The 24,942-nt window shown below is 45.8% G+C and overlaps 1 protein-coding gene and 1 long non-coding RNA gene across 10 annotated transcripts in view; one reads left to right on the top strand and one right to left on the bottom strand.

Moving 5' to 3' along the window:
- Positions 1–24,509, top strand: LOC130362760 (uncharacterized). The gene is made up of 3 exons (XR_008891558.1): positions 1–410; positions 2,724–2,814; positions 24,330–24,509. It is a non-coding gene; the product is annotated as an uncharacterized LOC130362760 (long non-coding RNA).
- LOC130362758 (golgin subfamily A member 6-like protein 22) overlaps positions 1–24,942 on the bottom strand; it is a 127,556-nt gene that overhangs the window by 2,589 nt on the left and 100,025 nt on the right. For all 9 annotated transcript variants that reach the window (XM_056567739.1, XM_056567740.1, XM_056567733.1 and 6 more), the window contains 3 exons: positions 23,652–23,699; positions 21,917–22,085; positions 800–905 (listed from right to left, as the gene is read on the bottom strand). In XM_056567739.1, the coding sequence (XP_056423714.1) occupies positions 800–905; positions 21,917–22,085; positions 23,652–23,699 (323 nt within the window). The remainder of the gene's footprint in view (positions 1–799; positions 906–21,916; positions 22,086–23,651; positions 23,700–24,942) is intronic.

Raw genomic sequence — 24,942 nt, forward strand, 5'->3', positions numbered from 1 at the left:
AATGGTACCGCTAAAAACTTCAGATCACAGCGCTAAAAAATGAGCCCTCATATCGCCCCATATGCGGAAAAATAAAAAAGTTATAGGGGTCAGAATATGACAATTTTAGACGTATACATTTTCCTGCATGTAGTTATGATTTTTTCTAGTAGTACGACCAAATCAAACCTATATAAGTAGGGTATCATTTTAATCGTATGGACCTACAGAATAAAGATAAGGTGTCATTTTTACCGAAAAATGGACTGTGTTTTTTTCAATTTTGTCTCACAATGATTTTGTTTTCCGTTTCACCATAGATTTTGGGGTAAAATGACTGACTTCATTACAAAGTAGAATTGGTGGCGCAAAAAATAAGCCCTCATATGGATTTTCAGGTGCAAAATTTAAAGAGTTATGGCTTTTTAAAGGTAAGGAGGAAAAAACGAAAATGCAAAATGATGATGATCACACTTAAGTTTTCGTGAAATATCTAATGTTTTCATACCTCGTCCAAGGCAATGAGCTATTTCCCTCTTTTCGTCAGCAGAGAGATCCTTTTTCTTCCCCATATTGCTTGAAAATGGTGATCTGCTTAATAATGTGGAACCCCCACCTTTAGTAGTTTTGCCTTAAATTGGGCTCACCTGGTAATCTAATTTATCACAGGTGTCCGAGATTGTTTTCAGTGATCAAAAGAGCCCTGAGACACAATGCCATCCATGAGTTAAACTGAAAAACTAAATATTTAATCTATGTGACACTTTGCACAATAATTTGGAACAGGGTGTATCAAGAGAAAATGTGATACATTTCTTACATCTGCCTGTAAATTTCCTTCATGGTGTTATCTTCTTCCACTGCAGAAGAACTTTTATAAGAAGGTGGTGCTCTTCCACATGTGCCGATCTCCTGGAATTTGTAATCTATAAAATATATTATTTAAAACAGCCATAAAATAAGCCTGATAGGAATAATGGTATTACTTGTTGCTGTATCTTTTACTATAACTACCAATAGATACAAGAAACAGTTAAAATGTTACTAACATTTGAAAAAACTTTTGGCATGTTGGCCAGACATGTCTAAATTTTTGATTGCACCAGGTCTCACTCCTGATACCCCCTGTGATCGCTACCTATAGGCTGGGGGAGTGCGCTCCAACATGCACCTTACCGTCAATCAAATGCACAAGTCTATGCAGCAAAAATGTCAGATATGGTGGACAATGCCGGGCACTTCCCTTCCTGGGCTTATAACTACCAATCTCAGTGGTTCTCAGAAGTTGAAACTTTGTGCAATCAAAACTTTTGACATGTCTAGGCAATATGTCAAAAGTTTTTTTTAATGATAGTAGCCCTTTAAAATATACCCCATTTACTGAGGCAAAGTGAAGACACAAGAAAGTTACCAATGGAAAGATAGGCCTGTCGAGGCTACTGACAATTCAGACTGTCTTAGAGGCATTTCCCTGTTACCAAGTGTGCACCAGTACCTACCCACCTTACTGTTCTGCATTCCAGAATATCTTAGTACATGTAAGTTCCATTTTTGGCCTTTACAACTTAGCTGGCCATCATTTACTGTGAGAAGGCGAGAGCGAGTGGTGCTCCTTATGAATACATTATGAATAATGTTGTTACTTAGCACACATGGGCTATAACAAGAAGCAACCAGTTCGAGCACAATTGAGTTAATTAAGTAAGACGTTAATCCTATAGAACAGGGGTTCTCAACTATTTTTAGTAGGGGTCTGCTTATGCAGGTGAAGGTCCCAACTGAATGCTAAGACCTGGTTTACATCTAGCATCCACACTGCTAAGTAAGAAATAGGCGCTGCCTTTTGTAGAACATTATTATTACTCTAATAGAAAGCCACAAGGTAAAACAAGCTACTGAGGTGTGGAGGATTAAACTCTACTGTTCCATGTGTGACCTGAATACTGCCATACCGTGCCCCTGGTATAATACTGCCACACACTGTACGCCTGGTATAATACTGCCACATACTGTTCCCCTGGTATAATATTACCACACACCGTGCCTGAGTATAATATTGCCACATACTGTGTCCCTAAATATAATACTGTCACATGCTGTGCCACAGAATAATAATACTGCGGTGCCCTTAAATGTAATATTGCCAAACACTGTGCCCTGAACCGAATAATTATACCTGTGTCCTTTAAAACTATGATTGATGCCACTGTGCCTCCTCCGTGAATGATGCCAATGTGCCCTTCAATGAACTGCACCACTATGCCTCCCATGGACTGTGTCACTATGCCCATCATATGAACTGTGCTATTATGCCCCCATATGAACTGTACCACTACGCTACCCATATGAATTATGCCATATGCCCCCATATGAACTGTGCTATTATTCCTCCCATATAAACTGTGCCATTATGCCCCCCATATGAACTGTGCCACTATGACCCTCCCATGAAGTGTGCCACAATGCCCCCATATGAACTGTGCCATTATGTCCGCCATGAACTATGCCATTATGACCCCCCAATGAACGGAGCCAATACGCCCCCATATAAAATGTGCACTTAAATCATTTACTGCGACTCATGCTGCTGCAAACCCATCATGCACAGACAGAAGGTCATGATAGAAGCTGTAGAGTATCCCTGGGACAAGGTAATATGGACTGTTTAGAGCATGTCAGTAATGCTATCTATTTTGCAGCAATGCCAGAGGCTAACCTGTCCATGTAACTTATTATTTCTGCAGAATGATGTCATCACATTGCTGTGTGAAGAGAGAAGCTGGTTAAAGAGAGTTTTAAAAGCCAGGAGATTGAAAGCAGGAGTTTGAGATCCCTGTAAGTGTTACTTTCCTTACACTGTAGGGACTTTAGACTCACAAGGTCTACAGATAATTTAATTGTAATATTTACTGTCTGTTTTTGGCTGTTAATCTGTGAAATCCCAATAACTAAGATGGCCTCCAGGTTGGAAAATGCAGTGTACATCCTGCTCAATGTATACACTCCTTGAACAACAGTTTGAGGGTGCATATTGTTGTGCGAGATGTGTGCGAGTTGCTCATTTGGAAGCCCAAATCCTGGATCTAGAGGAGCAATTGGCAACACTGAGATGCATTGGCAACCCGGAGAGGGGTCTCATGCTCACAGAAAGCACTCTCTGGGGTAGAGGTGGGGGAGGATAGTGGGATGGAGGTGCAGGACAGTCAGGCAGCTAGCTGGTTTACAATTAGAAAACAGGGTAAGCGTCAGGGAGGCTTGTCCTGAACTGGCACACCCCAATAAGTTTGCCCGGTTGGAAGGTGAGAGGGATGCCATTTCAGAGCTAGCGGTACTGCAGCAGGACTCTGCCTCTGACCGCCAGGGGGGTGTCTGCTCTAGTAAGGAGGGAGGAGGAGAGCAGGGCAGGCCAGACAGGTACTGGTTGTGGGGGACTCAATTATTAGGGGGACAAACATGGCGATCTGTCACAAAGACCGGGATCGTCAAACAGTGTGTTGTCTGCCTGGCGCTCGAGTTTGACACATCGCAGATCGGGTTGACAGGTTGCTGGAGAAGACCCAGCAGTCATGGTACATATTGGCACCATTGACAAAGTAAGAGGTAGGTGGAGTGTCCTTAAAAATGATTTCAGGGACTTAGGCCGCAAGCTTAAGGCAAGGACCTCCAAGGTAGTATTTTCTGAAATCTTACCTGCACCACCAGCCACACCAGAGAGGCAGCAGGAGGTTAGAGAGGTAAAGAAGTGGCTCAGAAGCTGGTGTAGGAAGGAGGGGTTTGGGTTCATGGAGAACTGGGCCAACATCTCTGTCGGCTACAGGCTCTACCGTAGGGACGGCTGCACCTTAACTCCTTCCCGCAAATGGACGTATATTTACGTCCACTGCGGGCTCCTGCTGTATGACGTGCACTCAGCAGGTGAGCGCGCATCATACCCGGTGGGTCCTGGTTGTTATCGGCAACCAGGACCCATGGCTAATACCGAACATCGCCGATCGGGCTGATGTCCGGTATTAACCCTTTAGAAGGCGCGATCAAAGTTAATTGCGGCATCTAAAACGGGAGATGGCCGTTGCCGGTTAGCTCAGTAGGCTTTTCGGGACTGCCGCGGTGAAATTGCGGCGTCCTGAACGGCTGAGAGGACAGCGGGAGGGTACTTACCTTCCTTCTCGTTGTCCGATCGTCGCTTGATTGTTCCAAGCCTGAGATCCAGGCATAGCATTGTTCAGTGTATGCAATCAAAGTATTGCATGTAATAGTCCCCTATGGGGGCTAAAAAAGGTGTAAAAAATAAGTTTACTTCTTCCATAATAAAAATTTGAATCATCCCCCTTTTCCCATAAAAAAAAAAAATAAGCATATGTGGTATCGCCGCGTGGGTAAATGTCTGAAGTATGAAAATATAATGTTTATTATATCGCACGGTCAATGGCGTACACGTAAAAAAAAATTCCTAAAATTGCGGATTTTTGCTCACTTTGTATACCCTAAAAGATTTTATAAAAAGCAATCAAAAGTCTCATCAAAACAAAAATGGTACTGATAAAACACTTTAGATCATGGCGCAAAAAATGAGCCCTCATAACACCCCGTATATGGAAAAGTAAAATTTTATAGGGGTCAGAATATGACAATTTTAAACAATAATTTTGGTGCATGTAGTTATAATTTTTTTTTTTAATGGGCACTGTCACCAACTTTTTTTTTTGATATGTTGTAGTACTTATGTACTACAACATATCTCTAATATAGCTTCATTATTTTTTTTTTTATTATAAGGGTGTAATTTACATTTGAAAACCGGCCACGAGGGGTCTCCCTCCTAGTGGCCGGCTGCAGCCTGGCGTGACGTCACGCCTGAAAAAGGACTGATTTTGGCCTGGCAATCAGTCCTTTTTCATTTAGGCTGCTCTCGCTCCCTGCCTGTCAATCAGACAGGCAGGAGCGAGCGCATTTGCTCCCCGGCCACTGGCTGGGAGGCCACTCCTCCCGCACATCGCCGCCGCATCGTTGCCGCCGCTGTCCCTGCACGCCTGCTGCCGGTAAGTATAACGGAGGGAACGGGGTATGCATGGCACTAACTTATCGTTTATCTACACAGGGTGCCTCCAGCTGTTTCACTACTACAACTCCCAGCATGCCCTGACAGCCAATAGATGTCAGGGCAAGCTGGGAGTTGTAGTGGTGAAACAGCTGGAGGCACCCTGTGTAGATAAACTAAGGGCGGAAGTGTCGGCCCCAGCAGGCATCAGTGACGTGGTGCCTGCTGGGGAAGTCTGCCTGGTAGTGAGCACACTACCAGGCAGAAAAAAAGTTATTTTTAATATAGTAAAAATTAAAATTAAAAGCAGGGAGGGGGTTAGGGATATATTGGCAATAGGCAGGGACAGAAAAAAATAAATAAATAGGATGGTGGGAGCTACCCTTTAAGTAATAAAATAAAACCGATATAAATAAATAAATAGGATGGTGGGAGCTACCCTTTAAGTAATAAAATAAAACCGATATAAATTAGGTATCCTTGTAACCGTATGGACCTAGAGAATAAAGATAAGGTCCTTTCTACTAAAAAGTGCCCTGCATAGAATCAGAAGCCCCCAAAATTTACAAAATGGCGTATTTTTTGTTTTTTCAATTTTGCCCCACAAATATTTTTTTTCTGTTTTCGCCGTAGATTTTGTGGTGAAATTATTAAAGGGGTTCTCCGGTGCTTTAGACATCTTATCCCCTATCCAAAGGATAGGGGATAAGATGCCTGATCGCGGGACTCCCACCGCTGGGGACCCCGGGATCTTGCACGCGGCACCCCGATTGTAATCAGTCCTCGGAGGGCGTTCGCTCCGGGTCTGATTACCGACGACCACAAGGCTGGCGGCGTGTGACGTCACGCTTCCGCCCAGTGTGATGTCAGGCTCCGCCCCTCAATGCTTGCATTGACTGATTACAAATGGGGTGCCGCGTGCAAGATCATGGGGGTCCCCAGTGGCGGGACTCCTGCGATCAGGCAACTTATCCCCTATCCTTTGAATAGGGGATAAGATGTCTAAGCACCGGAGAACCCCTTTAATGGTATTACAAAGTAAAATTGGTGGTGCAAAAAACAAGCCCTCATATGAGTCTGTAGGTGGAAAATTGAAAGTGTTATGATTTTTAGAAGGTGAGGAAGAAAAAACAAAAGTGCAAAAATGGCCCAAGAGGGAAGGGGTTAATGGGGAGGGTGCAGCTGTGCTCGGGGAGAAGATGGCCAGAAGGGTGGAGGAGTGTTTAAACTAGGGACTTGGGGGGGGGGGGGGGAGGGAAACTCAATATAGAAAGGGAAGATAGTGTAGCTAGAGATCTGGGGATAGGAAATAACACTGGGGGTGGAGTGGAGGGAGGGGCTACAACAGCCATAAGTGATCAGAGGAGAGATAATAGGAAGGATAACATGAAGTGCATGTATACTAATGCCAGAAGCCTCAATAATAATATGGAGGAACTGGAATTATTAATGTTGGAGGAAGACTATGACATAGTGCGGATAAGTGAGACATGGCTGGATGCAAGCTATGACTGGGCGGTTAATGTACAGGGATACATTCTGTTCAGGAATGACCGTGCAAGTAAGAAAGGGGGAGAGGTTTGCTTATATGTAAAATCCTGTCTTGGGCCCATACTGCGTGAGGACATAGGTGAGGAAAATGGAGTTTGGAGTCTCTGTGGGTGGAAATAAATGGTGAAACATGAAATTACTCATATGGGTTTGTTATAAAACACCAAGTATAACAGTAACAGAAGAAACATACTTATACGACAAATAGATGGGGCAGCAAAGAAGGGGGAAGTCACGATTATGGGGGACTTGAACTATTCTGACATCAACTGGGAAGGGGAAACCTGTAGGTTCAGCAAGGGAAACTAATTTTTGGCAATAATAAAGGACAATTTCCTTTCCCAACTAGTGCAGGACCCAATAAGAGGTGGGGCGCTTCTGGACCTTATACTAACCAATAGGCCAGATAAAGTATCCGAGGTAGAGGTAGGGGGTCATCTTGGTAATAGTGACCACAACATAATTAGTTTTTGCTTATCCTATAAGAGGATGTCTACTAGTGGGGGCTACAAAAACATTAAACTTCAGGAAGGCCAATTTTCAAAAGAGGACCTCAGTGAAATAGATTGGGACAGTACCCTTAGTAATAAAAGTACACAAGCTAAATGTGACACTTTTAAGAACATCCTGAATGGATATTGTGAACAACATATACCCTACGGGAATAAAAGGGCTAGAAATAGGAGAATACCAATTTGGCTAACTCAAACAGTTAAGGAAGCGATAAACAATCAGAGGAAAGTGTTCAGACTGCTAAAACGTCTTACTAGGAAAATCTACTAAATGACTTCTTCTCTACTGTATTTACAAAGGAAAATCCAATGTCGGATAACACTGGAGGGAACAAAATACATTTTCCGGCAAATCTCACCTGTTTAAACCAAGAAAAAGTGAGGTGCCGCCTTAGTTACATAAAAACGCACAAATCACCGGACCAAGATGGCATCCATTCCAGGGGTTTGCAAGAATGAAATACCCTGCTAGACAGACCCCTATTACTTATATTTAAAGATTCTATAATGACAGGGATTGTTCCAAAGGACTGACGCTTAGCAGATGTGGTACCAATATTCAAAAAGGGGTCAAAAAGGGATCCTGGGAACTACAGGCGTGTAAATTTAAATCTGTGATGGGTAGGATTTTTGAGGGTTTTCTGAGAGATGCTATTGTTACGCCGAGCGCTCCGGGTCCCCGCTCCTCCCCGGAGCGCTCGCTACACTCTCCCCGCTGCAGCGCTCCGGTCAGATCCACTGACCCGGGGCGCTGCGATTCCGCTTCCAGCCGGGATGCGATTCGCGATGCGGGTAGCGCCCGCTCGCGATGCGCACCCCGGCTCCCGTACCTGACTCGCTCTCCCTCGGTCCTGTCCCGGCGCGCGCGGCCCCGCTCCCTAGGGCGCGCGCGCGCCGGGTCTTTGCGATTTAAAGGGCCACTGCGCCGCTGATTGGCGCAGTGATTCCAATTAGTGTCTTCACCTGTGCACTTCCCTATATCACCTCACTTCCCCTGCACTTCCTTGCCGGATCTTGTTGCCATTGTGCCAGTGAAAGCGTTTCCTTGTGTGTTCCTAGCCTGTGTTCCAGACCTCCTGCCGTTGCCCCTGACTACGATCCTTGCTGCCTGCCCCGACCTTCTGCTACGTCCGACCTTGCTTCTGTCTACTCCCTTGTACCGCGCCTATCTTCAGCAGCCTGAGAGGTGAGCCGTTGCTAGTGGATACGACCTGGTCACTACCGCCGCAGCAAGACCATCCCGCTTTGCGGCGGGCTCTGGTGAAAACCAGTAGTGACTTAGAACCGGTCCACTAGCACGGTCCACGCCAATCCCTCTCTGGCACAGAGGATCCACTACCTGCCAGCCGGCATCGTGACAGTAGATCCGGCCATGGATCCCGCTGAAGTTCCTCTGCCAGTTGTCGCTGACCTCACCACGGTGGTCGCCCAGCAGTCACAACAGATAGCGCAACAAGGCCAACAGCTGTCTCAACTGACCGTTATGCTACAGCAGTTACTACCACAGCTTCAGCAGTCATCTCCTCCGCCAGCTCCTGCACCTCCTCCGCAGCGAGTGGCCGCTCCTGGTCTACGCCTATCCTTGCCGGATAAATTTGATGGGGACTCTAAGTTTTGCCGTGGCTTTCTTTCCCAATGTTCCCTGCATCTGGAGATGATGTCGGACCTGTTTCCCACTGAAAGGTCTAAGGTGGCTTTCGTAGTCAGCCTTCTGTCTGGAAAAGCCCTGTCTTGGGCCACACCGCTCTGGGACCGCAATGACCCCGTCACTGCCTCCGTACACTCCTTCTTCTCGGAAATCCGAAGTGTCTTTGAGGAACCTGCCCGAGCCTCTTCTGCTGAGACTGCCCTGTTGAACCTGGTCCAGGGTAATTCTTCCGTTGGCGAGTATGCCGTACAATTCCGTACTCTTGCTTCAGAATTATCCTGGAACAATGAGGCCCTCTGCGCGACCTTTAAAAAAGGCCTATCCAGCAACATTAAAGATGTTCTGGCCGCACGAGAAATGCCTGCTAATCTTCATGAACTTATTCACCTAGCCACTCGCATTGACATGCGTTTTTCCGAAAGGCGTCAGGAGCTCCGCCAAGATATGGACTCTGTTCGCACGAGGCGTTTCTTCTCCTCGGCTCCTCTCTCCTCTGGTCCCCTGCAATCTGTTCCTGTGCCTCCCGCCGTGGAGGCTATGCAGGTCGACCGGTCTCGCCTGACACCTCAAGAGAGGACACGACGCCGCATGGAGAACCTCTGCCTGTACTGTGCTAGTACCGAACACTTCCTGAGGGATTGTCCTATCCGTCCTCCCCGCCTGGAAAGACGTACGCTGACTCCGCACAAAGGTGAGACAATCCTTGATGTCTACTCTGCTTCTCCACGTCTTACTGTGCCTGTGCGGATGTCTGCCTCTGCCTTCTCCTTCTCTACTGTGGCCTTCTTGGACTCTGGATCTGCAGGAAATTTTATTTTGGCCTCTCTCGTCAACAGGTTCAACATCCCAGTGACCAGTCTCGCCAGACCCCTTTACATCAATTGTGTAAACAATGAAAGATTGGACTGTACCATACGTTTCCGCACGGAGCCCCTTCTAATGAGCATCGGATCTCATCACGAGAGGATTGAACTTTTGGTCCTCCCCAATTGCACCTCGGAAATTCTCCTTGGACTTCCCTGGCTTCAACTTCATTCCCCAACCCTGGATTGGTCCACTGGGGAGATCAAGAGTTGGGGGCCCTCTTGTTCCAAGGACTGTCCAAAACCGGTTCCCAGTAACCCTTGCCGTGACTCTGTGGTTCCTCCAGTAACCGGTCTCCCTAAGGCCTATATGGACTTCGCGGATGTTTTCTGCAAAAAACAAGCGGAGACTCTACCTCCTCACAGGCCTTATGATTGTCCTATCGACCTCCTCCCGGGCACTACTCCACCCCGGGGCAGAATTTATCCTCTCTCTGCCCCAGAGACTCTTGCCATGTCTGAATACGTCCAGGAAAATTTAAAAAAGGGCTTTATCCGTAAATCCTCCTCTCCTGCCGGAGCCGGATTTTTCTTTGTATCCAAAAAAGATGGCTCCCTACGTCCTTGCATTGACTACCGCGGTCTTAATAAAATCACGGTTAAGAACCGCTACCCCCTACCCCTCATCTCTGAACTCTTTGATCGCCTCCAAGGTGCCCACATCTTTACTAAATTGGACTTAAGAGGCGCCTATAACCTCATCCGCATCAGAGAGGGGGATGAGTGGAAAACAGCATTTAACACCAGAGATGGACACTTTGAGTATCTGGTCATGCCCTTTGGCCTGTGCAACGCCCCTGCTGTCTTCCAAGACTTTGTTAATGAAATTTTTCGTGATCTGTTATACTCCTGTGTTGTTGTATATCTGGATGATATCCTAATTTTTTCGGCCAATCTAGAAGAACACCGCCAGCATGTCCGTATGGTTCTTCAGAGACTTCGTGACAATCAACTCTATGCTAAAATTGAGAAATGTCTGTTTGAATGCCAATCTCTTCCTTTTCTAGGATATTTGGTCTCTGGCCAGGGACTACAAATGGATCCAGACAAACTCTCTGCCGTCTTAGATTGGCCACGCCCCTCCGGACTCCGTGCTATCCAACGCTTTTTGGGGTTCGCCAATTATTACAGGCAATTTATTCCACATTTTTCTACCCTTGTGGCTCCTATCGTGGCTTTAACCAAAAAAAATGCCGATCCCAAGTCCTGGCCTCCTCAAGCGGAAGACGCCTTTAAACGACTCAAGTCTGCCTTTTCTTCGGCTCCCGTGCTCTCCAGACCTGACCCTTCCAAACCCTTCCTACTGGAGGTTGATGCCTCCTCAGTGGGAGCTGGAGCTGTTCTTCTACAGAAAAATTCTTCCGGGCATGCCGTCACTTGTGGTTTTTTTTCTAGGACCTTCTCTCCGGCGGAGAGGAACTACTCCATCGGGGATCGAGAGCTTCTAGCCATTAAATTAGCACTTGAGGAATGGAGGCATCTGCTGGAGGGATCAAGATTTCCAGTTATTATTTACACCGACCACAAGAACCTCTCCTACCTCCAGTCTGCCCAACGGCTGAATCCTCGCCAGGCCCGGTGGTCTCTGTTCTTTGCCCGGTTTAATTTTGAGATTCACTTTCGTCCTGCCGATAAGAACATTAGGGCCGATGCTCTCTCTCGTTCCTCGGATGCCTCAGAAGTTGAACTCTCTCCGCAACACATCATTCCACCTGACTGCCTGATCTCCACTTCTCCTGCCTTCATCAGGCAAACTCCTCCAGGAAAGACCTTTGTTTCTCCACGCCAACGCCTCGGAATCCTCAAATGGGGTCACTCCTCCCATCTCGCAGGTCATGTGGGCATCAAGAAATCTCTGCAACTCATCTCCCGCTTCTATTGGTGGCCGACTCTGGAGACGGATGTTGTGGACTTTGTGCGAGCCTGCACTATCTGTGCCCGGGATAAGACTCCTCGCCAGAAGCCCGCTGGTTTTCTTCATCCCCTGCCTGTCCCCGAACAGCCTTGGTCTCTGATTGGTATGGATTTTATTACTGATTTACCCCCTTCCCGTGGCAACACTGTTATTTGGGTGGTCGTTGATCGATTCTCCAAAATGGCACATTTCATCCCTCTTCCTGGTCTTCCTTCAGCGCCTCAGTTGGCTAAACAATTTTTTGTACACATTTTTCGTCTTCACGGGTTGCCTACGCAGATCGTCTCGGATAGAGGTGTCCAATTCGTGTCTAAATTCTGGAGGGCTCTCTGTAAACAACTCAAGATTAAATTAAATTTTTCTTCTGCATATCATCCCCAGTCCAATGGACAAGTAGAAAGAATTAACCAGGTCTTGGGTGATTATTTGCGACATTTTGTTTCCTCCCGCCAGGATGACTGGGCAGATCTCCTTCCATGGGCCGAATTCTCGTATAACTTCAGAGTCTCTGAATCTTCCTCCAAATCCCCATTTTTCGTGGTGTACGGCCGTCACCCTCTTCCCCCCCTCCCTACCCCCTTGCCCTCTGGTCTACCCGCTGTGGATGAAATTTCTCGTGACCTTTCCATCATATGGAGAGAGACCCAAAATTCTCTCTTACAGGCTTCATCACGCATGAAGAAGTTCGCAGATAAGAAAAGAAGAGCTCCTCCCGTTTTTTCCCCTGGAGACAAGGTATGGCTCTCCGCTAAATATGTCCGCTTCCGTGTCCCTAGCTACAAGTTGGGACCACGCTATCTTGGTCCTTTCAAAGTTTTGTGTCAAATTAATCCTGTCTCTTACAAACTTCTTCTTCCTCCTTCTCTTCGTATCCCTAATGCCTTTCACGTCTCTCTTCTTAAACCACTCATCCTCAACCGTTTTTCTCCCAAATCTGTTCCTCCCACTCCTGTTTCCGGCTCCTCGGACATCTTCTCTGTCAAAGAGATCTTAGCCTCTAAAAAGGTCAGAGGGAAAACTTTTTTTTTAGTGGACTGGGAGGGTTGTGGTCCTGAAGAGAGATCCTGGGAACCTGAGGACAACATCCTAGACAAAAGTCTGCTCCTCAGGTTCTCAGGCTCTAAGAAGAGGGGGAGACCCAAGGGGGGGGGTACTGTTACGCCGAGCGCTCCGGGTCCCCGCTCCTCCCCGGAGCGCTCGCTACACTCTCCCCGCTGCAGCGCTCCGGTCAGATCCACTGACCCGGGGCGCTGCGATTCCGCTTCCAGCCGGGATGCGATTCGCGATGCGGGTAGCGCCCGCTCGCGATGCGCACCCCGGCTCCCGTACCTGACTCGCTCTCCCTCGGTCCTGTCCCGGCGCGCGCGGCCCCGCTCCCTAGGGCGCGCGCGCGCCGGGTCTTTGCGATTTAAAGGGCCGCTGCGCCGCTGATTGGCGCAGTGATTCCAATTAGTGTCTTCACCTGTGCACTTCCCTATATCACCTCACTTCCCCTGCACTTCCTTGCCGGATCTTGTTGCCATTGTGCCAGTGAAAGCGTTTCCTTGTGTGTTCCTAGCCTGTGTTCCAGACCTCCTGCCGTTGCCCCTGACTACGATCCTTGCTGCCTGCCCCGACCTTCTGCTACGTCCGACCTTGCTTCTGTCTACTCCCTTGTACCGCGCCTATCTTCAGCAGCCTGAGAGGTGAGCCGTTGCTAGTGGATACGACCTGGTCACTACCGCCGCAGCAAGACCATCCCGCTTTGCGGCGGGCTCTGGTGAAAACCAGTAGTGACTTAGAACCGGTCCACTAGCACGGTCCACGCCAATCCCTCTCTGGCACAGAGGATCCACTACCTGCCAGCCGGCATCGTGACAGCTATTCTGGAATATCTTAATGAAAATTACCTTCTGACACAGCACCAACATAGGTTTATGCGGGATCTGTCCTGTCAGACTAATCTGATCAGCTTCTATGAGGAGGTCAATTATATTGAGAAGGTCAGTTATAGATTGGACCGGGGTGAAGCTGTGGATGTTATATATCTGGACTTTTCTAAAACGTTTGATACTGTGCCAAACAAAAGGTTAGTACATAAAATGAGGATGCTGGGACTGGGGGAGGACATAGATAAATGGGTTAGCAACTGGTTCAGTGACAGAAAGCAGGGGGGAAGTATCAATGGAATTTACTCTGGTTCGCTGACAGTGACAAGGGGGGACCACAGGGGTCAGTACTGGGTCCACTTCTTTTCAATATGTTTATTAATGACCCTGTAGAGGGATTACAAAGTAGAATTTCTATATGTGCAGATGACACCAAACTGGGTAGGGTGATTACCACAGAGGATGATAACATAATATTACAGAGGGATCTGGGGAAGCTGGAGGCTTGGGCACAGACATGGCAAATTAAGTTTGATGTGGATAAATGTAAGGTTATGCACTTGGGCCATAAAAAGACATTAGGTCAAATTTCTACCAAAAAAGACATGGGGGTACAGATGGACAGTAAACACTACTTTAGTGATCAGTGCCAGGCAGCGGCTGCCAAGGCTAACAAAGTCATGGGATGTATCAAGAGAGGCATAGATGCACGTGACAGGAACATAGTTTTGTCGCTGTATAAATCACTAGTCAGACCACATATGGAGTATTGTGTCCAATTCTGGGCACCTGTATATAAGAAGAATTTGGCCGAGCTGGAGAGGGTGCAGAGGAGGGCGACAAGGATAATTAATGGTATGGGAGGATTACAGGACCAAGACAGGTTATCAGGCTTGGGGTTATTTAGTTTAGAGAAAAGACGTCTTAGGGGTGATCTGATTACAATGTACAAATATATGAATGGACAGTATAAAGATCTTTCTAGTGATCTCTTTATACCTAGGCCAATAACCATGACAAGGGGACATCCTCTACATCTAAAGGAAAAAAGGTTTCACCATCATCACAGATAGAGATTCTTTACTGTAAGAGCAGTGAGACTATGGAACTCTCTGCCACATGATGTTGTGATGTCTCACTCACTAAACAAGTTCAAGGGGGGCCTGGATGTTTTTCTAGAAAGTAATAATATTACAGGTTATGGATATTTGATTTATGGGGATAGAAGGATGATCCAGGGATTTATTCTGATCGCCATATTGGGGTCTAGAAGGAATTCTTCCTCTGTCATGGGGCAATTGACATCAGCCTAGTGATTTTTTTTTTTGCCTTCCTCTGGATCAAGACAGTAGGGTTTTAGGTTAAACTCGATGGACTCTCGATGGTCTTTTTTACGACCTTACATACTATGTTACTATGTGTAACATCTGCGCTCTGGCCAGACACGCCGGCCGTGAGGCTCTCTGCTTATGTCCCCGCTGCAGGTGGGGCTGGGATAACAGCCCGTCACTCACCTCCCTCATCATCCACCTCTCTGTGTCCTTGCAGCCCCGGCACGTGTGCCCCCGCCTCCCAGGGCGTGCGCGTGCCGGATCTCTTTCACTTAAAGGGCCAGTGCTCTATTAATCAAGTGTCTACACCTGTCCTCTGTCCTTAAATATCAGCTCCTCCCTTGTTTCCCTGCCGGATCTTTGGTTACTTTGTGCCATAGGGAAAGTCCTGTGTTCCTTTTACCGTGTACCTGTTCCTTGCTACCTTACCTCCCCTGCACCTGTGTTACCTGCCCTGACTTACTGCCATCTTGCCACGTCCTGCCAGTCTCCTTCTGTGCAATGCCACCTCCCAGCTACCTGTGTGGATGAGTTGTGTCAGGGGTAGCGACCTGGGTGCCGCCTGCCGCAGAAAGACCATCCCGCTTTGCGGTGGGCTCTGGTGAAAACCAGCAGCACCTTAGACTCTGCTCCCTGGCATGGATCACGTCATCATCCACACAGACCCAGAGGATCCACCACCTGCCGTGACCCGTTACAGTAAGATCCGGCCATAGATCCTGCTGGGGTGCCTTTGCCAGATGTCTCGGATCTTACCACCGTCGTGGCTCAACAGTTGCAGCAGTTAGCCTGTCAGGCGTATCAACTGAATCAACTATTAGCCATGGTGCAACAGCTCCTTGCCGCTCAACAGCAACAACAGCAGCAGCCACCTGTTCCTAAGCCTCCTCCTGAGTCTGCAGCTTCTCCCGGGAACAAGCTTCGTTTGTCCTTGCCTTCAAAGTATGACGGAGATCCTAAGCTGTGTAAAGGCTTTGTGACACAGTGTTCTATCCATCTTGAACTCATGGCAGATCTGTTCCCGATGGAGCATGCTAAAGTTGCGTTTGTGTTCAGTCTACTGTCTGGAAAAGCTATGGCCTGGCCTACTCCTCTCCAGGATCGCAGAGATCCGGTCTCCTCGAACCTGTCAGCCTTCCTTGCAGAATTCCACAATGCATTTGAAGAACCCCCGCGAGCCTCCCCTGCCAAGACTGCTCTGCTGAACCTCTGCCAAGGGAACTCCTCCATTGGCGACTACACGATTCAGTTCCGCACTCTTGCCTCTGAACCTTCTTGGAACGACGAGGCCTTGTGAGCTACCTTTAAAAAAGGACTTTCCTCTTGAATCAAGGATGCTCTCCCTGCACGAGATTCTCTGGCTAACCTAAGCAAACTTATCCATTTAGCCACTCGAATTGATGTGCGTTTTGCCGAGAGGCAGGAGGAATTTCTTTTAAAAAAGAACCTGCCCGAACACGGCCTTTACCTCATCTGGCCCCTGTGTTCCAACATCCACCCCTACTCTCTACTTTGCCTCTTGACGAAGAGGCTATGAAAGTGGACCATTTTCACTTAATGCAGCAGGAAAAATCCTGTCGTCGCAATGAGAATTTGTGCCTATATTGTGCCAGTCCAGAGCACTTTCTCAAAGACTGTTCTATATGTCCTCCGCATCCAGGAGAACGCTCTCTTAACTTGGACAAGTAGGAATGGCTTCCCTATATGTTAATATTGCCTCTTTACATTCTCCACAACTTGACTGGAAATCTGGTGAAATCACTTGTTGGGGACAATATTGCCAAGATTACTGTCTTGTTCCCCCTGTGATATCTTCTGCGCCTGTTAAACTCAGATGTAAAGTCTTAAATTGGGGACATTCTTCCTTACCAGCTGGTCACCATAGAAGACGGAAGACTCCACGACAGAAGCCTGCAAGTTCCTTACAGCCTTTGCCCATTCCAGAAATCCCCTGGTCTCATGTAGCGAGGAACTCTCTGAATTCCAAAGAAGAGGGGCAGACCAAAGGGGGGGGGGGGGTACTGTAACACCTACGCTTTGGCCGGACACGCCGTTTGTGAGCGCTTTCTGCTTATGTCCCCGCTGCGGGCGGGGCTGGGATACGCATCGTGGGACACGCCCGCATGCGAAGCCCAGCCTATCACTCACTTCCCTCATCTTCCGCCTCTCCGTATCCTCACAGCCCCGGCACGTGTGTCCCGCCTCTTAGGGCATGCGTGCGCCGGAGCTCTTTCACTTAAAGGGCCAGTGCTCTATTAATCAAGTGTCTACACCTGTCCCCTGTCCTTAAATATCAGCTCTTCCCTTGTTTCCCTGCCGGATCTTTGGTTACCTTGTGCCATAGGGAAATTCCTGTGTCCCTGTTACCGTGTACTGGTTCCTTGCTACCTTACCTCCCCTGCACCTGTGTTACCTGTCCTGACTTACTGCCATCTTGCCACGTCCTGCCAGTCTCACCTGGGTGACCTGGCTTTGCGGCGGGCTCTGGTGAAAACCAGTGGCACCTTAGACTCCGCTCCCTGGCACGGCTCACATCATCATCCCCACAGACCCAGAGTATCCACCACCTGGCATGACCCGTTACACTATGTATTGTGGAATTTTTATCACAATATATTGCTATTATGCTGATGGCTGTAGGAAGTTTAATGTGCTAGTACTGGTTGGTGTCTCCAATAAAGTGTCCATTTAGTGTATATGTGTGTTCTATATGAACATGTACCTCATCTGCATCCCCTTAGAATTATGGCCACTTCATATTCTAATAAACATTGGTACATACATCACAAAGGTTCCTCTAAAATTGTCTACAATCGTATGCAAGATTTCTCCTGAAACAGTCCTGTAGAAATGTTACAAATAAAACCGTTCATTTCCTCTGGTAAATGACCCAGAGTGTGTAGCTTAGATAAGAGGTGGGGCTTAAGAATTGTGTCCTACTGCAGAGAAGAGTGGGGGAGGCTCCTGCTGCAGGCAGAATTGTGAAAAGATGGTTGAAAAGACTTATTTCCTGGGGCACACAGTGAAGATGTCTTTTTATATTACTCAGTATGGAGGGAAGAAGAGTATGCTTGTTTGTTTTTTAGTGTTCCTTTAGTGATGACATCAGAGCTTCCTGTAATATCCACCAATACCTATGTATATATTATATTCATTCTTGGTTTAACAAATGATATGATCTCTGTACAAGGCACATTCACACTATTTTGAGGAGGTCTTCTCTCCTGTATGTCTGTTTTTCTTTGACGTGAGGCTATCCTGAGGATATGTTTTCCTTCTCATATTTATCATAATCCGTTAAATGTTTTAAATAATAATAAGACATTTCAGAGAGTGCATTATCTGAAGGTAATGTGAAGGTAGCCTCACATGTGCAGTATGGAAGTGGTGATAGATAGACCAGAAGGTTTGTTGGCTAGCAAACTGACTTACTTCATCCAGCTTATTGTTACGCCGAGCGCTCCGGGTCCCTGCTCCTCCCCGGAGTGCTCGCGGCGTTCTCCTCTATGCAGCGCCCCGGTCGTGCCCGCTGACCGGGAGCGCTGCACTGACATTCATGATGGGGATGCGATTCGCATAGCGGGACGCGCCCGCTCGCGAATCGCATCCCAAGCCACTTACCCGTCCCGATCCCCGCCTATCATGTTCTGGCGCGCGTGGCTCCGCTCTCTAGGGCGCGCGCGCGCCAGCTCTCTGAGATTTAGAGGGCCAGTGCACCAATGATTGGTGCCTGGCCCAATCAGCCTAATTAGCTTCCACCTTCTCCCTGGCTATATTACCTCACTTCTCCTGCACTTCCTTGCCGGATCTTGTTGCCTTAGTGCCTTGAGAAAGCTTCTACTGTGTTTACCATTACTGTGTTCCTGACCTCCTGCTATTACTATTGACTACGAACCTTGCCGCCTGCCCCGACCTTCTGCTACGTCTGACCTTGCTTCTGCCTAGTCCTTCTGTCCCACGCTTTCTCAGCAGTCAGCGAGGTTGAGCCGTTGCCGGTGGATACGACCTGGTTGCTACCGCCGCAGCAAGACCATCCCGCTTTGCGGCGGGCTCTGGTGAATACCAGTAGCAACCCTAGAACCGGTCCACCAGCACGGTCCACGCCAATCCCTCGCTGACACAGAGGATCCACATCCAGCTAGCCGAATCATAACACTTATGGATACATGCAGAGTTGTCTATTAATGCCTTGTAGGAGTGAATGCGAAGTCTCACATGACTAATGGAGAAACCATCACCTTTGTGGCTCCTTAATTAGAAGCACATTGGAGAGTATTATCCTGACTAATCGCTATTTATAGAAGGCAGAACGGCAGCTACAAAGGAGCGCGCTCAACTAAGGGAGCTTATCTGACCTTTCATTGTGCTTGTTACAAGACAGCATCAAAAGCAAAAAAAATGAATCTGCTGAGACATTTTAGTAGTTAGCTATGCACGACTGGATCCTACTGTATATCTAGATCTGAAAACGTTTCATTAACCTAATATTTAATAAAAAGTGAAAAATAAATGCAACACTGTCCTCTTTATTAGGCACACCTGTTCAATTGCTTGTTATCAAAAACAGCTAATCAGCCAATCACACGGCAGCAACTCAATGCATTTAGGCATGTAGATGTGGCCAAGACAACTTGCTAAAGTTCAAACTGAGCATCAGAATGGGGAAGAAAGGGGATTTAAGTGACTTTTAACGTGGCATGGTTGTTGGTACCAGACGGGCTGGTCAGAGTATTTCAGAAAGTATTGATCTACTGGGATTTGCACGCACAACCATCTCCGAGTTTATAGAAAATGATCAGATAAAGAGGAATTATCCAGTGAGTGTCAGTTGTGGGGACAAAAATTCCTTCTTGATGTCAGAGGAGAATAGGCAAACAAGTTGTTGATAACAGAAAGGCAACAGTAACTCAAATAACCACTTGTTACAACCAAGGTGTGCAGAATACTATCTCTAACACATCCAACCTTAAAGCAGATGGGCTACAGCAGCAGAAGACCAAACTGGGTGCTACTCCTATTAGCTAAGAACTGGAAACTGAAGCCACAATTCACACAGGCTCAACAAAATTAGATAAAAGAAGAATTTTGACTATTCTGCAACATTTTGAGGGCATGGTAAAAATTTGGTGAAAGCAACAGGGATCCATCTTGTATCGTATCAACAATTCAGTCTGGTGGTGTAATGGTGTGGAGGATGTTTTCTTGTCACACTTTATGTCCCATAGTACTGATTGAGCATTGTTTAAACATGACCAGAGTATTGTTGCTGACCATGTCCATCCCTTTATGACCACAGTGGACCCATCTTCTGATGATACTTCCAGCAGGATAATGCACCATGTCATAACGCTCACATCATCTCATACACAATGAGGTCACTGGACTCCAATGGCCTCCTCAGTCACCAAATCTCAATCCAATAGATCACCTTTGGGATATGGTAGAATGGGAAATTCTCATCATGGATTTGCAGCAGACAAATCTTCAGCAACTGTATGAGGCCATCATGTCCATATGGAGCAAAATCTCCAGGGAATGTTTCTATTACCTTGTAGAAAGTACGTCATGGAGAATGAAGGCAGTTCTGAAGGCAAAAGGGGGTCTGACCAGGTCCTAATAAGGTGTATCTAATAAATTGGCCAGTTGGTGTAGTTATCAATATGTAAGGACATATTTTTTTCTTACAGCAGTATGACCGGTCAGACCTGCCACAGTTACAGAAAAGTATTTAGTATTAGGAACACATATCATTGTATTTTATGCAATATATTGTAGGCATCACTAAAATGATAGCATTTGCCCACAAAATATATGGCTAGGATTATGCTGTAACTGTTTTGGGACCCCTAGATCACTACAAAAATGTCATAGCATTGGATGTTGCCTTGCACAGCAACTCTCTTATTCCAGTACAGATAATATGCAGATTACACAGTTCCACTTTCAACCAGGGGCCAGTTGAACCTGACAGTTAGAGATGAGCAAACTTACAGTAAATTTGATTTGTCACGAACTTCTCGGCTCGGCAGTTGATGACTTATCCTGCGTAAATTAGTTCAGTCTTCAGGTGCTCCGGTGGGCTGGAAGAGGTGGATACAGTCCTAGGAAAGAGTCTCCTAGGACTGTATCCACCTTTTCCAGCCCACGGGAGCACCTGAAAGCTGAACTCATTTATGCAGGATAAGTCATCAACTGCCGAGCCGAGAAGTTCATGACGAATCGAATTTACTGTAAGTTCGCTCATCTCTATTGACAGTGATAGGGTACGTTCACAGGGGCGCAATTTCGGCAGCGTATTTGCTGTGGAAAATCTGCATTGGATTTTGCTACCATTGACTTCAATGGGTCTGAAGAAAAATCAGCAAATCTGCCTCTTTAACGGATTTTCTGCTGACCAATTGAAGTTAATGGTAATCTCAGGTAATCTGCACATGTGAACGTACCATTAGACTGTGTAGAGACATAACTAAATAGAATGCTTACAACCAGTTTATCTTGAGAAATAAGGAAAACCACAAAGCAGATCCACATCCAGAAAAGACCCAGAATAGATTTTTCATGGGAAACACAAGTATTTACTAAAACAGATACTTTATACCAGGAGGGTTTTCAAGTCTTCCTTTATGGAATACTATAGTGGAAATTTTTTTTTTAAACCAACTGGTGCCAAAAAGTTAAACAGATTTGTAAAGGACTTCTATATAAAAATCTTAATCCTTCCAGTACTTATCAGCTGCTGTATACTACAGATGAAGTTGAGTTGTTCGTTTCTGTCTGACCATAGTGCTCTCTGCTGACACCTCTGTCCATGTCAGGAACTGTCCGGAGCAGGAGAGGTTTGCTGTGGGGTTTTGCTCCTGCTCTGGACAGTTCCTGACATGGACAGAGGTGTCAGCAGAGAGCACTGTGGTTAGACAGAAAAGAACTATACAACTTCCTCTGAGGAATACAGCAGCTGATAAGTACTGGAGGGATTAAGAGTTTTAAATAGAATTTACAAATTTACCACCAAAATAAAGTAGAATATGTCACTAAAAAACAATCTCAGAATCAGAATATTCGTTTTCGCGTTATTAATTCGTAAAGTGACGGTGGTCAGAATTGCGAAAAAGGGCTCAGTCCTTAAGGTGAAAAAGGGCTGCGTCCTTAAGGTTTTCCACCTGAGTACCCCTTTAATGTATGGTTTCTCCAAATATATTACATAATTTCACCTGTTGCTTCTGTGTGAGTATATTCTGGTGCATTCCGATGAGAGATCAGTAGAACCTCGGCGCCAGCTGTGTATACTGGGGGACTAAAACAGGAAGATATGGACCTCTTATCCAGTTCCTGCTGTAATGCTTTAATTGTGTCTGACAAAGACAAGTTTTCTTCCTTCATCTGTAATAAAATTCAAGGGGTAACAGGTGAATGATTGCCAATGGCAAAGTATTTTTCTGTTTTTTACATGTAAATAGACATTTTACTTAAAGGGGTACTCCCGTGGAAAACCTTTTTTTTCTTAATCAACTGGCGGCAGAAAGTTAAACAGATTTGTAAATTACTTCTATAAAAAAAATCTTAATCCTTCCAGTACTTAGTAGCTGCTGAATACTATGGAGGAAATGGTTTTCTTTTTGGAACACAGAGCTCTCTGCTGACATCATTACCACAGTCCTCTCTGCTGACATCTCTGTCTATTTTAAGAACTGTCCAGAGTAGGAGAAAATCCCCATAGCAAACATATGCTGCTCTGGACAGTTCATAAAATGGACAGAGATGTCAGCAGAGAGCACTGTGGTCATGATGTCAGCAGAGAGCACTGTGTTCCAAAAAGAAAACCATTTCCTCTGTAGTATTCAGCAGCTAATAAGTACTGGAAAGATAAAGATTTTTTAATAGAAGTAATTTACAAATCTTGATAGAAGAAACAATGGAAAAAAGTCGGCAACGCACCACGCTGGTTCTTGTGAGATCCTTCTTTATTTACGGCATACTCACATGCAACAAACAGGGGAGAGACAGACTAGGGGAAGTGCAACGTAGGCAACGGAACCGTTTCACACAGTGAACGTGCTTCTTCGGGCCTCAGAGGCCCGAAGAAGCACGTTCACTGTGTGAAACGGTTCCGTTGCCTACCTTGTACTCCCCGTAGTCTGTCTCTCCCCTGTTTGTTGCATGTGAGTATGTCGTAAATAAAGAAGGATCTCACAAGAACCAGCGTGGTGAGTTGCCGACTTTTTTCCATTGTTTCTTCTATCAAGATATATTGAACTGTTGCTATTGAGTTTGAGCACCACCCGAGTTCATACAGCAGTCTACTAGCGATCTCCTCCTTCACTCATCTATCCGCAGTACAGTCTCAGCAGTGCCGAGTTGCCTTTGTCTTCCTAATTTACAAATCTGTTTAACTTTCTGGCACCAGTTGATTGGAAAAAAAAAGTTTTCCATGGGAGTACCCCTTTATGGTGGACCTGTCAGCAGAAAAAAACATGGGTGTAAATAAGCACTAGCTAGATAGGGCTAATCATCAAGATTTTTGACATACCTTTTGCATTTTAATAGTCCTCTTCATTGGCGAGGACTGGGAAGGACTATAGAGATAAAATGTAAAATCTGGAATCATGACTAGAAGCCCTATCTAGCCTTGGGTTTATTTATACTCATGTTTTCCTGGTGACAGGTCAGTTTAAGGCTGTCTCAAAAAAAAAAACTTATATGGCATTTAGCAGGTCTGGCTTCTCTTATCCCTGGCATCAAATGTGATCACTGAGGAAAACATCTAGCCACACACTGCCACTGTAGGAAGATATAGCATTACATGGTGGCAATTCGAATGAATGGCCTTCTATGTAAAAACATGAACATGACAGGTCTGCTAAAGTACAAGCCACTCTATATTGTGTATATGCCCGCATAGGAGACATGAGCAGGGATTGTTATAAAATGACTTGGTATAACAAGTACCTTCTCGGAGTAAGCTTTCAGTTTCTCAATCTCCAATAAGTAGCAGTCCTGCAAAAATAACAATTAAAATATTTAATACATTTGAATATTTGTTATGTTTCAACAAAGCAAAATAATCTTTAGTAAGAGGTAAATGTTAATGTCGGAGTGCACTTACACAACATTCTTTGGCTTTTAACAGAGTACTTATCCGCTGGCCATCAGCAACCTGTGAAATGGGGATGCCAATCGAGAGTCCTACATTTCTATTGATTTTAATGGGCTGAAGGTAGTCTAACTGGGACTATAGTTGGTCCATTTCCCAGAAGTATCTGTTGGCCGTGTGGGACTGAAAACATGGTGGCTGACCATGTTTTTGAGTCCTGCACATAGACAGAAGATATGTCTGTGTAAAGTCAATGGGCATATCAGATTGTATGTGGGCATATCGCTTTGATAGATTACCGACATGTGGTTGATACTGAGCCCAACAAAACCCCACAATGTGGTGTAAATAGGTCCTAATAGTTTATTGATGCTGCCATCTCCTGTCTCTCATGCATGACATATGAAATAAAAAAAAATCTAAAATTTTGACTTATCAAAGAGTTGATAACAACTGGTCTGATGTCTACTTAATGTGTTCCTTGGCCCAAATAAGCCTCTATTTATTTCTCTTAATTTTTACTTTCTTTGCAGCTATTCTGCTATTCAAATCAATCCTCAGGCTTTAACTGATACTTGAAGAAGAAGGATATCATTTTAAAAAAGACATATCATATGTGTGGATGAGTGAGGCCAGGAGCCGAGACCCTACAACTGATCACTAAAATGAAGGGCTGGAACGCTCAGCTGTGACTCTTCATACTTGGCTTATAATCATTAAAGGGGTTATCCAGGAAAAAACTTGTGTATATATATATATATATATATATATATACTGGCTCCAGAAAGTTAAACAGATTTGTAAATTACTTCTATTAAAAAAATTCTTAATCCTTTCAGTACTTATGAGCTTCTGAAGTTAAGGTTGTTCTTTTCTGTCTAACTGCTCTCTGATGACACGTGTCTCGGGAACTGCCCAGTTTAGAAGAGGTTTGCTATGGGGATTTGGTTCTAAACTGGGCGGTTCCCAAGACACTTGTCATCCGAGAGCACTTAGACAGAAAAGAAAAACCTTAAATTCAGAAGCTCATAAGTACTGAAAGGATTAAGATTTTTTAATAGAAGTAATTTACAAATCTGTTTAACTTTCTGGAGCCAGTTGATATATATAAAAAAGTTTTTTCCTGGATAACCCCTTTAAGAAGCC

Source organism: Hyla sarda, chromosome 3, assembly GCF_029499605.1.
Source record: "Hyla sarda isolate aHylSar1 chromosome 3, aHylSar1.hap1, whole genome shotgun sequence".
Classification (NCBI taxonomy): domain Eukaryota; kingdom Metazoa; phylum Chordata; class Amphibia; order Anura; family Hylidae; genus Hyla; species Hyla sarda.